At 55.9% G+C, this 14,555-nt stretch overlaps 4 protein-coding genes across 4 annotated transcripts; 2 read left to right on the top strand and 2 right to left on the bottom strand.

Moving 5' to 3' along the window:
- Positions 1-611: 611 nt before the first annotated feature.
- Positions 612-1,533, top strand: JDV02_009015 (uncharacterized protein). Its single transcript, XM_047990652.1, has one exon. The coding sequence runs from the start codon at positions 880-882 to the stop codon at positions 1,333-1,335; it is 456 nt and encodes a 151-aa protein (XP_047846661.1). The 5' UTR covers positions 612-879; the 3' UTR covers positions 1,336-1,533.
- Positions 1,534-4,453: 2,920 nt separating this feature from the next.
- On the top strand, positions 4,454-6,893 carry JDV02_009014 (uncharacterized protein; the record flags this gene model as incomplete). The annotated part of the gene is made up of 7 exons (XM_047990651.1): positions 4,454-4,548; positions 4,606-5,121; positions 5,191-5,715; positions 5,784-6,074; positions 6,129-6,177; positions 6,249-6,408; positions 6,464-6,893. The coding sequence occupies 7 exons, from the start codon at positions 4,454-4,456 to the stop codon at positions 6,676-6,678; spliced, it is 1,851 nt and encodes a 616-aa protein (XP_047846660.1). The 3' UTR covers positions 6,679-6,893.
- Positions 6,894-7,332: 439 nt separating this feature from the next.
- Positions 7,333-10,355, bottom strand: JDV02_009013 (uncharacterized protein). Its single transcript, XM_047990650.1, has 2 exons — positions 9,847-10,355; positions 7,333-9,785 (listed from the first exon to the last, which is right to left on the bottom strand). The coding sequence occupies exons 1-2, from the start codon at positions 10,095-10,097 to the stop codon at positions 7,748-7,750; spliced, it is 2,289 nt and encodes a 762-aa protein (XP_047846659.1). The 5' UTR covers positions 10,098-10,355; the 3' UTR covers positions 7,333-7,747.
- Positions 10,356-10,686: 331 nt separating this feature from the next.
- JDV02_009012 (uncharacterized protein) lies at positions 10,687-12,398 on the bottom strand. Its single transcript, XM_047990649.1, has 5 exons — positions 12,343-12,398; positions 11,692-12,281; positions 11,336-11,598; positions 10,995-11,261; positions 10,687-10,934 (listed from the first exon to the last, which is right to left on the bottom strand). The coding sequence occupies exons 2-5, from the start codon at positions 12,236-12,238 to the stop codon at positions 10,857-10,859; spliced, it is 1,155 nt and encodes a 384-aa protein (XP_047846658.1). The 5' UTR covers positions 12,239-12,281; positions 12,343-12,398; the 3' UTR covers positions 10,687-10,856.
- Positions 12,399-14,555: the final 2,157 nt, after the last annotated feature.

Here is a 14,555-nt window from a genome sequence, read left to right as displayed (position 1 = left end):
TCGAACTGAACTGAACTGACCTGTATTAATTAGAAGTCATTATGTCCTTATCTATACACGGTCTTCCTGCAGGAGCACCACGTGTTCTCCACGCATCCCGATAGACTCAGAAGTCCTGAAATGTAACACACAATTTCACCGCCGCGGATCATCATGTGTCAAGCCTTGTGCTCCCCAAAGTCATTAAACCCATCTCCTTGATAGTAGGAGCGAGGACGCAGTGGCAGTCCGCAGATGCTCGTTGGCTACAATCCCACGCCAGCCATTCTCTCGCAGGGTGTAACAAAGCGGCGGCATCTCCGCTGGAAACGTAAAAATGTCGACAGCACTGATCCCTGCAGGGTGTCGCATCAGTCCAAAACTGGGCCAGCTTTCGGTGACGAACCTGCTGGTGGGCAAATGCTGACCTCAACATGCGTCCTGCGCCTGCGCGAAAGCCCATACCGAACTGCGACATGCAGCTGCATGGCTTATGCAGCAGTCCTATATTGGGGGCCAAGACCGAAGTTTGCACTACGCTCTCGATGCGCACTTCATGCAAGACGGGTGTCGAGAGGGCAAAGATCTGCTCAAGGCAGCAGCCATCCTTTGAACACCCTCACCTGCGGGCACGATCTCAGCCGCTCTCCAACAATGTGCATATAATGCTTTCCAAGCATCATCGAGGCGCGGGCGCAAACTAGCTTCTCCTCCTGCCATTTGTGTCTCGATATCCCCTTCAATCGGCCTCTTGCAGGAATTACTCCGGTCTGTACAGTATACCATGCTATCTATCCCACGATCGTGTCACACCGACTGTACCAGCAACGGGTGAAGCGGACTGGAGAGCGGGGGGGCCTTTTAACTTGCATTCGATCAGACCTCTCCCGAAAAGTTACAATGAAAGTGCGACGTGGGGATATCCTCTATTACGTCACGCTGACAATCACGCGGGACGGGACCACAAGATACACCACGATCCTCCTCGGCACCAAAACGACCGGGCCACAAGGCTCCATCACGCAGACACCGACGCCGCCCGAGGAGACCGCTGCCGGGGGGGAAAGTCCGTCGGACTCCTCCTCATCAGGAGGAAGGGACTCGGCACAAACCGCCCTCATCGTGGTCGGCGTGCTCCTGGGCGTGGTGGTGATCCTGGCGCTGGTTTGGTGGTGCTGCATTCGGCCGTTTCGAAACCCGGTGAGTCCCGGGAGCTCGACTACATACACGAGCTCGAGATCCAGCACTCCGAGCAACAACCCGGATATTGTGCCGCCTATGCGACCCCCGTCCCCGGTGTACCGGCCCGCACAGGAGCAGGAGAGAAAAGGAAGAATATACGAAAGGGGAGACTAGTCAGAGGTTTCTGCTGCAACCAGATAGTAAAGCTATATTGGAGGCGGAACTCGGTGTGGAGGAGCGACAACAACGTTGATGGCCTGCGGCAAGGGTACGTCCAGGCATATGGGGATCATGAGGCCCAGGAGAGCATGGCGACGGAGTTTACGAAGGTTTGATGTGACACGATATATGTCAAGAATGAATACATCATGTGCATCGTTATCTGACTTGCATCGCCATACGCCAGTCCGACCCTAGTACGCTTCTCGCGAGAGACACTGCCTAGCTTCCGGAGCTCTGATACAACACGCGGATGTTAAAGCCCTGGGACTGAAGCTCTTGAGCATTCTCCACCGGAATGGCATAGACTTCCTCGGTGAAATGGTGGTATCGTTCTACGCGCGGCTCAGCAGGGTACGTTCTACTTCTCCTCTGGCCCATCTCCGCGCTTCCTGATCTCCCGCGCGCGTGCGACGAAGGAGGCGCGCCCGGTTTCGGATCCATCAGGCCTCTGCTCGAGAATGAGCCAGACCGCTCTCTCGGGGGCAGTTCTTGTAAGTTTTCACTCGTCCCGCGCGGGGTCCTGTCCGGATCGTGCGATCGTCTATCATGGTGTTCGCGGCGATGTCGCGAGCGTGATCCGTTGGGCGATGTCGCCTCGTCCGCTCTTTGCGACGAGTCGTCGCTAGATACGGATGGCGTTCCTTTACGTTTGGCATGAGACCGACTTCGTATCGGCGAAGGCGAGGTGGGTGACGCCCGCGAGTCTGTCTCGGAGTCTTTGGACAACCTTCGACTGCGACTCCACACGGGCTTGGGTCCAGGATTTGCAAACCTATGCTTGATAGAATGGAGAGAGTCCTTGATTCCAGAATAACTCGATGATAGAGAGGGTGCGCTTCCGCTGTGTCTTCTGCCCTTTTCGCGGCTCCGCCTTGATGGGGCTCGGCGCCCTGACGCCCCTGGATCGGTCGCCGCGCTTTTCGGACCGGCAGGCAGAGGCTGAACGAGCCGGTCTGGCTCAGGCAAGGGAGGACTCTGATTCTCTTGAGGGGCCGTTCTCGCATAGTCCATTGCAGTGTCTGGCTGTCGACTGCTCTCGCGCAACTGTCTGGTGGTGTCGTGCGGACCTGTTTCCTCGCCGCTTGCTTCTGACGCGCTGCTACTGGCCTCGGAAGCGTCATCATCAGACCCAGAATCGCCGTCGTTGTCCGTCTCGGATACGCAGCCCGAGGGGGGGTCCGGACTCGATTCGTCATAGACCAAGATGAGTGGTTTGACGACTGAAGTATCCTGTCCGTTGGCAGTCGCGCGACGGCGAATGCCCGGGAAGAGAAGACGGAGCACGCCATGGGCATCCTCCTCGCTAGTCACGTCGATCCAGTCCTTGGTACTTTTCAAATGCCATGGTGACAAGTCAATCTCACTTAGTGGCTGCCCGCACTTGACATCTGGCGTCTCAAGGGAATACTGATGTCGGGAGCACGATATTCGTTCATACAAGTCAGCCGCAAACTCAACGACGTTCGCTTTGAGCCTCGGCAGGAGCTCTGCCAGCGTGTTCGTCCCGTCGGTGATGTCCAAGTAGTCCTGTAGAGATTGTAGTATCTCGTCACGTACCCGTCCTGTTCGAATGCGTCTACTTTCTTGGGCTCGTTCAGTCTTAATGAAGGCCGTCAACGTTGTTGACCTCCACCTGTTTGCGGCCACTAGATCGTGCTCCGCACGTAGTCAGTCATTATGAGCGCAGGTCGAACGTATTGATTAGTTCCCATACCCTCTCCATTGTCAGTCGCCTTGAGGCTTTTGAATATTTCATCAAAAATAGCCTGGATATTTTCACTTATGCCGATTGGGAGCCACATCTGGCAGTTATTGCGTTCTTTGGTCTTGAAGATGTTGTTGTTCAAGTGTCGCCAGATGACCCTGGAGAGAACAATGGGTACGGATAAAGTGCTGTTATGTTCGACCAGCCACTCAATCCATTTGCGTTCGCCTGGAGTCGCGTGCTGCCGAGCTTGGCGGAGAAGAACGTCCCTGGGCTGCCACTCCGGCTGAGTGTCTCTGACGTGTCGAACAACAGCTTGTATCCAGCCGAAGATGGTGTCTCGAAGCTTCGTAAATTCCTTTTTTATATCAACGTCTGTAATCTGACCAGTGTCGCCTTGGACCCTCATCAGTCGAGCGAGGAGGTCGCCATTCTTTCGCTCGAGCTCTTGTAGCCGACTGACTGCATCGTCTGGCCAGTTCGTCGGAGGCTCCATCGCTGCCAAGGATAAGTGATGTCGTTAACCCAGACCGCGCCGGAGAATTTGACCCAAGTAGGTTTTTTCTTCCTCCCGCACCTGCCGCTCATGGGGTGTGCGGGCACAAGCTATGTTGGCTCAGGCAAGAGCACCACACACACTTTCCTGCCCAACGGGCGAGGGGGATCAACGAGACGTGGTCAGACACGGTACCAAAGCCTCACTGTCTTTGGGGCAATGGAAAAAAGGTGTTGTTGCCACAACTGGAACCTTGATGCAGCTGATGTGTCAATTCGCAGCTGGCTCTGTCGACCTGCCGGATGACCCGAAGAGTTCGAGGAGGGTGGGAGACGTGCATCAACCCTTGACTCGCTGGCTCTCCTCACCGGTTCTTTTGCTGTGCTCTCGATGCATAGCATGCATGGCCCCCTCACTGTGACACGCAGTCGCTGACTTCTGCCTGATAGGTCGCCTTCCTTGTGTGATCCTCAGCCGCAGCACCAGCAGAGCCTCACGCACATCCAATGGCTCAAGGTAAAAGCGTCAGCGGATGGAAGTCCAAGACGTGAGCCTCTCTCAATGATCGATTCGTCGTCGTGCTTCAGATAAGGCTTTAGTCTTTCCCAAGCGTGTCTTCTCATCCTAGTCGTCCTTAGCCTCATGGCGAAAGATACTGTCGCTCCTGGGGCTGTTGTCACGTCCGCCCGGAGTCATTCGAGGATACTCGTGGCGGTAGATTTTGGTGAGCAAGACATGGACAAGACGCAGAGACAATTTTAGTGCCATGCTCTTACATACAACCCCACAGGTACCACGTATTCGGGCGTGGCCTACACATTTGCCAACGCGGATGAGGTACGCTCCGGGTAGGAGGAAAACGGCCTCATATGCGCGTCTGGCTGATAAATCTTTGCGAAAAGGGTCAAGGCGAAAACCTCGTCACAGAATGGGGTCCAGGCCTTACCGCTGAAAAGGTGCCGACGTAAGTTTCCGAACCCGCCATTGTGGTCGACACCAGGTCTTGAGTGACACTGTTCAGCGTTCTGAGATACGAAAATGGCGGCACGAGCGGTATTGCATACTGGGGTTTCGATGCCGTCAGCAAAAGCAGCCCGGTCAAGCAGGTCCACGAGTGGTTCAAGCTGGGCCTCTGTCCCGAGCTCGAAGAGTCCCGCGCGGCTCATTCCGAGCTGCTGAGGAAGTACCCGAGCAAAGTCGCCTTGCCTCCCGTTTCCCAGGACAAATGCGAGAAGCTCGTCATTGACTACCTGCTCAGACTGAAGGGGGCTGTCGATAGGCTCTTCGCCTCTATGACGGACGACATGGTGAACTATCCTCGCGAGTACATCATTACTGTCCCTGCCATGTGGAGCCACGGTGCGCAAGAGACGATGCGCAAGTGTGCCGCAGAGGCGTTTTTGGGAGACCGGCGCCTTAAGGAAAACCTCCAGATGGTTGCTGAGCCTGAGGCGGCTGGCATCTACGCATTGACCTCGATGCAAGAAATTGGCCTCGAGAAAGACGACACATTTGTGATATGCGACGCGGGCGGAGGGTCAGTGCCCCCTGCATGTGTTCGACAGTACAGGCTCTAAAGCGAACTAACCGCTTCGCTTGTTTATAGCACTGTTGACTTGTCTTCCTACAAAATCACTTCAATGGAAGACTTCATCGGTCTGAGACGCGTTTCGACCATCTCCGGCGAGCTATGCGGAAGCAGCTTCCTCAATAGAATCTTTGAAGACTATTTAACGAAGAGACCGGAGCTGGCACATGTAGACTGGACGGCCAGGCAGAACATGCGACTCCTGCGAGCGGCCGTTAACGAGTTTGAGACGACGATCAAGCCGCAGTTTACAGGAAACGAGACTGGTGCCTTTTACCTCACGACGCCCTTGCCCGTCCGTCGGCCAAGCGACGACGGATCTGAGCTCGCGATTCCCGTCAAGGACATTCGCGAAAAGGTCTTTGACCTTGTCATCTCCAAGATATGCAGCCTCGTCCGCGACCAGATCAAGGACACGGTGGCAGCCACGGGGAGCGTCAAGAGGATTCTGCTGGCGGGAGGCTTCGGGCGGAACACCTACCTGGAACGTCGGGTCCAACAAGAGGTCGGCGACGACATCAAGGTCCGCAGAGTCGACAACAGGTTTGTCCTCCGATACACTCTGACCGTTGCCCGCACACTGCTTTGATTAACAGTGTTCATGTCTGCAGCCCCACTGCCATCGTGCGAGGCGCGTTGATGGCCGGGCTGACCAAAGCGGGCGCAACTTCGGAAGGCTATACTTCAGAAGAAGACGTCTCAGAAAGCGTAAGCTCGGAGGGCGCGGTGCATTCCGGAGAGGAGCAGCAAAAGAAGCAAAACAAAAAGCCTAAAAGGCTCGGAAAGATTTACGCTCGCAAGCCCGCGCGTGTCACGGCCAGGGAGGCACCTCGTCACTACGGGACGCGCATCTACGAGGAGGTGGACAACGGCAGCGCCCGTAAGAATGGGAGAAACCGAAAGTACGGATTATACAAAGCACACCAGTCTTTCCGTCGTTTTCTGACAGCATGCAGAACCAGTGGATCCCGCGAGGTTGAGGTCATGAAATGGTTTGTCAAAAAAGTAATCGCCTGGGTCGTCCCGATACCACCTTACCACGTCATGGGCACGGCGACACTAACCAAAGATGATAGGGTGATGAAATATTAGACGGCGAGCCAAAAACCTTCCGCCTAAGATACGAAGTGTACCTCGAGCCGTGGGAAGAGCGATCGGTGATCTACTGCGACGTGTACTCGCACAAGGCAGACAAGCCTCCGTCGCGTCCGCACACCGCGGCCCGCCCCGTCCCGTGTACGTCTCATTCATGACTTCGTTGCTCAGACAACACGTGCTGACCCGCGTCCAGCTCTCGAAACGCCCCTTGCCACTCTCACCATCGACCTCCGAACCATTGACTCGCTCCCGTACGAGGTCGAAGAGGACGGCCGGCACCACTACGACGTCGCCTTTGAGGTGTACATGACTTTGAACTCGGCTGAGCTCACATTCAACCTCGGACGAGGCAAGGAAAGGTACAAACCGGCGACGGTGACGGTCAACGAAAGCGAGTGGCTATCTTGAACAGGGGGGGCGCAGTACTGGGGCGATGAGACTGGGCCGGACTTAATGTCGGGAAGATGGAAGGCATGGAAATGGATGTACTTGGTGGCAAAGAATGCCCAATATCCCGAGGGTTGCTGTGCGCCGGACAGAGCGGGCCGGCTCATAGGGTGCATGAGTTTACGATTTTCCCTTGTTGCTGCAAAGAGCGAGCAAGCAACAACCCAATTTGGAACTTTTTCTCCGTCAAAACGCCAGTCCGAGTGTCCAGGCTGCCAATGCCGTGCAAACACATCCATGTCACCATCCGAAAGCATTCATCGACTTCCCGCGAATTTCCCCAACATTCAACTTCGACCATTGCACCTCAAATGGGGCGGGCTTCCCGTGTAAACAGAACCGGGCGTCCGTGCACATCATGTTCGTCCGCCATGTCTTATCACGACGTCCAGTGCCCTCCCTCCTGCTCACTCAGCTATTAAGGCACACCACATTCAGCGAATCCGACGGACAACTCCTGCGCTGACGAACAACCGCCGTGGTAACAGCCCCCCCCCCATCCCTTTCGGCCGCGTCGCTCCCAGAAGAAGACGAAGACGCCGCCTCCAGAGTAACAAGAGGCTCCTTGTCCGGCAAGGTAAACACGGTTACAAGAGCAACGCGGCAATGATGGGACGCGCATCGTATGTCTTTGATTCTGGTAAGACGAGGCCTATAACGCGGACAAGATTTTGGCGTTTCTTAAACTCCCGGTGGCGTCCGCTCGGCTACGCTACTGCTTCAATAAGTTTGAGCCGGGCGACGCAAATTCGACCATCAGCTGCGATCAAGGCAAACCATGGCGCTTTTGTAATGGCAGCCGTACCCCTTTCTTCATTATGCCAGTTGCACGATTGATATGTCACTGTACAATCGATTGTCCGTCTCCGTCCCAGACATCACGGGACTCCCAGGCGCCCAGTACCCCAAAATCCAACACCTTCGTCAGCCCCTAAGGCCCCAATTGAAACACAATAAAAAGCACACTCCTAAGCTCAGGGTTATGTATCCGCTGCACCACGATGCGCCATACCCGCTCGCACGTTAATTTTCACATGGGCTCCGTCTCCTTGGCGGCGACAGACCGAATCAACCGCTCATACTTTGACTGGGCCTCTTGCTCGGGATCTCTGAATTTGATGGTGCCGCTCGAGTCCGGCGGCTTGTTCGTGTTTGTGGTCCAAAGCACTCCCAATCTTGCTGGCCGCGCTGGCTCCGACTCTGTCTCTGATTTTGGCGTCGACACGCCAGTTCTGGGCTCCTCAACAACTGCGAGTCCGTCCTCATCATCGTCCGGCTCGGCTCGCGGCAGACGCATGGCCAACAGTACATACTCTGCGCGCGTCATGTTGTCCATGACATCATCCATGTAGCGCCGTACCTCATCCTGGGGCGCCACCACCCGCGCCAGATTCTCCAAGTGACGGCCGGAGCTTGTTTGAATACGCATGGTGACGGGTTGATAGAAGTCTAGAGTCGGGTCTCCGCCATAATCCGAAATACTGCCCTTGCGGACAATCAGGAACGAAGCCACGACTTGCTGCCCGGATGAAGAGGGCAGGAACTCCAATATGCTAAACTTGGGGAAAAGATACCGGTCTCCGGTACCAAAATCGAAAACAACGGCTGATATGTCCGGCCTCGCAGCAGGCGGCGGTCCTTTCGAGCGCAAAGCCTGTGGGTTGGCCTGCTGTACGGCAGAAGGCGTCGCGGGCTTGCCATGGCCGTTGTGCACCCCGTTTGGTGTCGGCTGTTTGGACGGGGGAGGGGTCGGCGGAGGTGCTTTGGGAACCGTCTTTGCGTCGCGATGTAGTCGATCTAGGATCTCTTTGAGATCTTGCGCATCGGTGAAACCAGGGCGGCCTTCGGCAATGCGGCGAATCATGTCCTTGGTCCTTTGGTCTTCCAGGGCTGTCTTGACGAGTAGGACGACTAGAGCGTCGCTCCGTGGCGGTGGTCGCAATTCGCTGGATTTCTGATTTGGATTCGAGGCGAGCACAATGTCCAGGATGGTACGGACCTCATCCGCAAAATACTTGACAGTACGTCCATCGACGAGCAGCCTGTCCGCGGACGGCCCTTGCTGCCCGCCCTTGGACTTGTATTCTGCATTCAGCTGATCAATGATCTTTTGAAACTTGGCCAATTCTCCCTCCTTGGCCTGTCCAGCGGCAACCCGCTTCATAAGGTCGCGAAGTTCCGGGTCCACTGACGCTTTTTGGGCGAGGAGGGCAATGACCGGATCATTGGCGGCCGGTTTGACCGGGGCCGGTTTCGCGCCAACGACGCCCGCGGGCGGGGCGGCAGGCGCAAGTGTCCCAGGAGGACGATTGCCAGGTTGCAACGGCTGATGAGCGGCGGGCGGAGGGGCCACTGCCTGTCTTGGCGCCGGGTTCGATGGTGGTCGTGTGCCGGGATTGTGCGAAATCGCTGTCGGCGGCAATGGCGCGGGTGCGGGCGACGGCCGAGGCGGAGCGCCTGGACTCGGCGAGAGAACAGGTCGTTGAGCGCCAGGCTGGACCGAAATGGGCCTCGGAGCGGCAGCTTGAGCAGGGGATCGACCCTGCGGAGTCGGTGACGGCGATTGCAGAGCGCGTTGCGGTGCCGGGCTAGGGGAAGCAATAGGCTTGGGAGGCGCGGGCGCGGGCGCGGACAAAGGGACGGACACTGGCGAGGCCACCGCTGGCGAGACTGCCGCCGGAGTTTGCGGCGTCGGCGGAGGGGGCATCGACCCATTGGGAGGACCATACTGCAGGACCGGCCGTGCTAGTTGTGGCTGCTTTGGCTGCTTTTGTTTCTGTGGTTTCGACGCCGTTGCCGGCGACGGGGATTGCTTCTGCGCCGAGGACGGGGACTGGTCCTGCGGTGGTAGCTTCGGCGCCTTGACGGCGAACATGGTGGCTTCGACAATATGAGGCTCAATGGTAATCGTAACGATACCGACCTTGGTCATGCTGTCTTTGGGTGGGTTGTTGGGATCCTGGTGCACCACGCCTTTCCGCTTGTAGGGTTTGGTCCAGTATTTTTCGAATAGGCCTTCGTTGATCCATTTGTGTCGCGAGCGAGATAAGGACTCGGTGAGGACGCCGCTAGGCCATGTCAGATGCTGGACTGGGCCGTGGGTGCGAGGGGTCGAGCGGCTGTGCTTACCTCTCTGAAAGAGACTGAAAATCTTTGGCCGACAGGTCCAGCGGCTGCGGGTCATCGACAGTGGGCAGCGGCTGGCCAACTTGAATGAACGTGGGTAGAGGCGGGGGAGGAGGAGGCGGCGGCGTCGGCTCTCGAACGGGCTCCGGGGGCGCAGGCGTCGAGGACGGTTCGCGAGGGGTCGTCTGCCGCCTCTTGGCCGCCTGCTCGAGCCGGGCGGCGGCCCGCGGCGGCAGCTTCCTCTTCCTCTCCATGGCGGCGCACGAGGGTCGCGACAGACCAGGCCACGCTGCTGTGATATAGCACGCGAGACGGGGTCGACTCAAGCTGGCGTTGGAGGTGGGCAAATCATCATAAGGGCGCCATGCGGATGCAGAGCGCAGCGGCAGCTGGATGCGACGGCAGCGAACGACGCGCCGCACGCGTGGCGAGAAGCTTCAACGAGGACAAGGAAGAACGAATGGCGCAGGCGAGGCTGTCGTCGGTCGGTGAATTGGATGGCAGGAAGGAAGTGGAAGCTGATGAATGACTGGAGGAGCAGAGGTCAAGCCGAGCAAGGTCGAGGTCGGCGAGGACGCGCCGCGTGATTGGCCCAGGGCCGAAGGCGGAGTCTGCGAGTACACTGTACCAGGTACCTGGACTCGTGGAGCTCAGCCCGTAGGTACTTCGTACTACGCGAGGCAAGATGACAGGCAATGCTGCATGAAGTGTGCCTGAGCAGCGTCGCTAGCTAGCTGATTAAGCTTTGTCCACGGCACGGCCGCTTGGTGATTCCGGTAGAAATATCCCCAGCGTCCGGTTGCAGGATGTAATAGGTGATTTAAGAGAATAAGAAGATCAGACGCTCATTGAGTCTACCCCAACCTCGACGGAGGTTGGCAGGCGGCTCTTGTGTTAGTCAGCCGCCAGTGCCTCGTCAGGGGTGGGGGTGGGGCTGGCCTCCAGCCACCCGAAGTACTAAGTTACTAGCTATAACCTTGTCCTTGAACTTGTCACGTTCCCAGCACTGAGCACTACTGTTCAGCTACATTCTTCAACGCCAACCTCTTCCTCAGCTCATTTATCGCAAACTGCTCCGCCAGCAGGAAGTCCTGTACTCACATGTTAACATAGTGTCAGCCCTCAAGCATCAATCGTGGCCACCAGCTCACCCATGCTGTCGCCCACAGAGCAACAGAAACCGCCCAAATGAGCCTCGCGACGCCCCCAGCCCAGTGCCGTTTCACGGGATGCTTGCGCAGCACGTTTGCGACCACCTCTCGCGCGTAGCCATGCGCATCAACAAAGTTCTTGTCTACCGATTTTCCGTTCATTGCGCTCTCTATAGACTCCTTGGCCGGAGCATAGATGGAGTCGGACGCCACTTTGGCACCGGCCTGATTCGTGAGGAAATTTGTACGCACCGCGCCGGTAACAACCTTGGGTGTCGACAACAGTCCGTTAGACCGTCACGTACTCGAGCTGAAGTGCAGGAGGATTGGGGTCGACGAACAAGTACAACTCGCACGCCAAACGGCTCTAGCTCGATCCGCAAGGTGTCGCTCCACTGGTGCACGGCGGCGGAGCTGGCATTGTACATTCCCTTCCACGGCTGTGGACAGACGCCGGCGATGCTCCCAATGTTGACAATGGTACCTTTGGCCTTGATAAGGAGTGGTGCGAATGCCTGCGTGGTGGCAACGCGCCCGAAAAAGTTTACCTCGAACATCTTTCGCGAGTCGGCCAGGTTCGAGTCTATGATTGGACCGGATTGGCCTGTCAAGCTAATTATCAGCCGCCACTCAGTTGACAGGGTCATATTAACTTCAAGACAAGTTGTTGCGACTGATGTGAGAGCCAGATACACACCGAGGCCCGCGTTGTTGACCAGTAGATCCAGCGTCCCTTCCGTGGCGACGCCGACTCGGTCAACCGCGCTGGCAATTGACGCGGCATCTTCTACATCTAGTTGCAGCACATCAATGCCCATGTCTCTAAGGTGGGCAATCTTGGGCAAAGCCCGCGCGGTCGCGAATACGCGACAGCCTTGGTCGTGGAAGGCTTGCGCCAGTGCGGACCCGATGCCTCCGGCGCTGCAGCCAGTGATGAGAACGGTTTTGCCTGAGTTGGTTGGCATGTTGAGGAAGTGACACTGCATGTTCCGATGCAGCAGCTCCCCAAGGAGGACGGTAGCGTTTCGGACTCCAGAGTTATATATACAGTCGACAGGACCAACGGCATCTACTTGCGCCCCACATGGCTGTTGCGGGAGGACGCTGCGGAGCGGACATGCCTTCAAGTCCGCAAGGGCACTGCTCGATGATGCGGAGTTCGTGCCAGTTTGATTATCTAGACAAATCAAGCACCCGAAGCGAAACGGCGTACTTGGTAAATATGATGCTCGTGACGAACCCATGCTCTGACCAGAATCTAGCCGTCATGTCAAAGCTCCTGTCGATCTTGTTCGATCAGCGGGGCCGTTCGTCTGCGCTGCAACTTGTGCGAACAGGCACGGTGTACCCTCATTCCAGGCAGCGATGTATCCTGCAATAACAGCCGCTGGACCAAAGGCGGCAGGCCGCTGTGCGCCTGCAGAAGAGAATCCGAGCCTGCTGTCTCGTGTTTTATAGATGACGCCGCGTGGTCTCGCACCATAAGTACTTTGATGTCAGCTCGAAACACAGAGGGCTCGTTCTGAATGCGCCATGCTTGCGTGCTGCCGCCTCCACCGCGGAGCACGGCTCTTGCCATAAATAGCAGTGGCCGGACGCACATGTCAGAAAGGTCACTCACCGGACGGCTGCACATTAGACGGGCGTGTTTGCCAGGAAATTGCCTGATTCGTATCCTAATCTTACCTAAAGGTCTCCGTTCGATTGGCGCTGGCTCAAGTTCCAGAGTGCGAGGCCTAGATGCGAGAAGCAAAACGATTCGATACTTACCGCGCGCGCCATCAGCAAGCTCTTTTGCATACCATCTACGGGTACGACCAAGGTCCTACAGTGAATCTCGTTACGACACGGATATATTCATTAGCACGTCTCCGCTGGGCTGCGCAGTAGTATCAGAGAAGCTGGTAAGTACCTCGAGGGAACATGGCTTCCCGCGAGCAAGCCGTTGCGCTCCCTCGGCTGGTCACGCTCTGCATATATCTTACACTACTGTTCTCGTCGAAGAAAGTCCTGCGTGAGAAATTATATCCACAATAGACTGTCGAAACATGCCCACGTAGGACTTCGATCACCTGCCCCATAAAGCTGGGAGGCCGGACGCAATACGCATATTTCAACCTGATTCGCCCAATTAGGCTTGACATATCTCTATTTCAATACGCTTCTTGGGCTTATGAAACGTTTAAAGGATGATTCTCCGCATTTGCGTTATAGTGTGGGGAAAACCCGATCTGTGATCCGGGGAAAAACCCACACCGAGACTCGACATGTGTCATTCGACAGATACTATATACACTGTCCAAATGTTGGGGACCCTCTCTGCTGGTCACAGGATTTTCCTTTTGGGCAGTCATACGAACTGCGGCAGGCTAGAAAGAGAGAGAAATCAGAACTGAACGACAATGCTTGTCCAAGTGAACTCACCCAAACCTGGTCCTGCGAGGGCCAGTGAGGCGATAATAGAAGCTAGCATAGCGACGCGCATGATCGTGAGTAGTAGGAGGAGAAAGCTTGTATCGTTGCTTGAGTATTCGCTGCTGAGTCTCGATGCAAAAGAAGCACCAAAGCCATCACAGGTGACAACTCCAGGTCAAGGCTGTTTTATACCACTGTGTCTCAAGAAGTTGTTTGCTTGCTCGCGTAGCATCGTACGATGGCTAAACTTATTGTCCTATCAATCAGTGCCTGTCGAAGTCTGGGCATATCAGCCCACTGCCCCTGCAATCCTTGGCCAAACGAGGCGAAGCATCCTGCCGCCTGGCCCGCCATGACACTATGACATCGTACAGTCCAGCCACCCAGACATAGTTGGTCCCACATATCCTTTAGCATAGGGTAATGCACGGCAGCCCGTCTGCCTTGCATACCGAACCTTAAGGAACGGGGTCCTTAGCGGTCTTGCTATTAATATGGGTCTCTAACTATTAAGCTAGCTTAGAGGCATTAGTAGTAGCACCGTCCTCCGGCCTTTATGGAAGGGGAACGGGGAAATAATATAGTACTAATAATAGGAAAAACGCCGGTAGATTATGAGATAAAGATAAGAGTTAGGCTAATAGTAATAAAGCTTTAAAAGCTACTCTCTTAACTACCTAAAGTATAATAAAAGCGGGCTATAGAAATCCTTTCGGAACCATAGAAGACCTTTCGGAATTATAGAAATCCTTTCGGAACCATAGAAGACCTTTCGGAACCATAGAAGACCTTTCGGAACCATAGAAATCCCTTCGGAACCATAAAAGACCTTTCGGAACCATAGAAATCCTTTCGGAACTTCGTTCCTCAATATGAGCTCACCTAGCTGCCAAGCCTTTTAGTTCCGTCTTGTCTTTGGCCCGCTATCCCTGTCCTATGCGACCACTGAAAGGAGCCAGAGGCTGCGTACCTAGTGAGCCTGCGACTAAGGAGGCCGCGGATCTTTCAAGCATAAGTTAGGACTTGTCTGCTACAGACCCAGGGCGACCACCACGCAAGCTGACTTGTCGAACACCAGACGGTAGGCAAAGCAGATACAGAGACGGGGGGCCTGTAAATGACGCGCCACACACATAATAAACGTTA

The sequence above is a fragment of the Purpureocillium takamizusanense genome, chromosome 9 (assembly GCF_022605165.1).
Source record: "Purpureocillium takamizusanense chromosome 9, complete sequence".
NCBI lineage: Eukaryota > Fungi > Ascomycota > Sordariomycetes > Hypocreales > Ophiocordycipitaceae > Purpureocillium > Purpureocillium takamizusanense.
The sequence above is the reverse complement of the archived record's forward strand: the minus strand, read 5'-3'. Positions and strand labels throughout refer to the sequence as shown.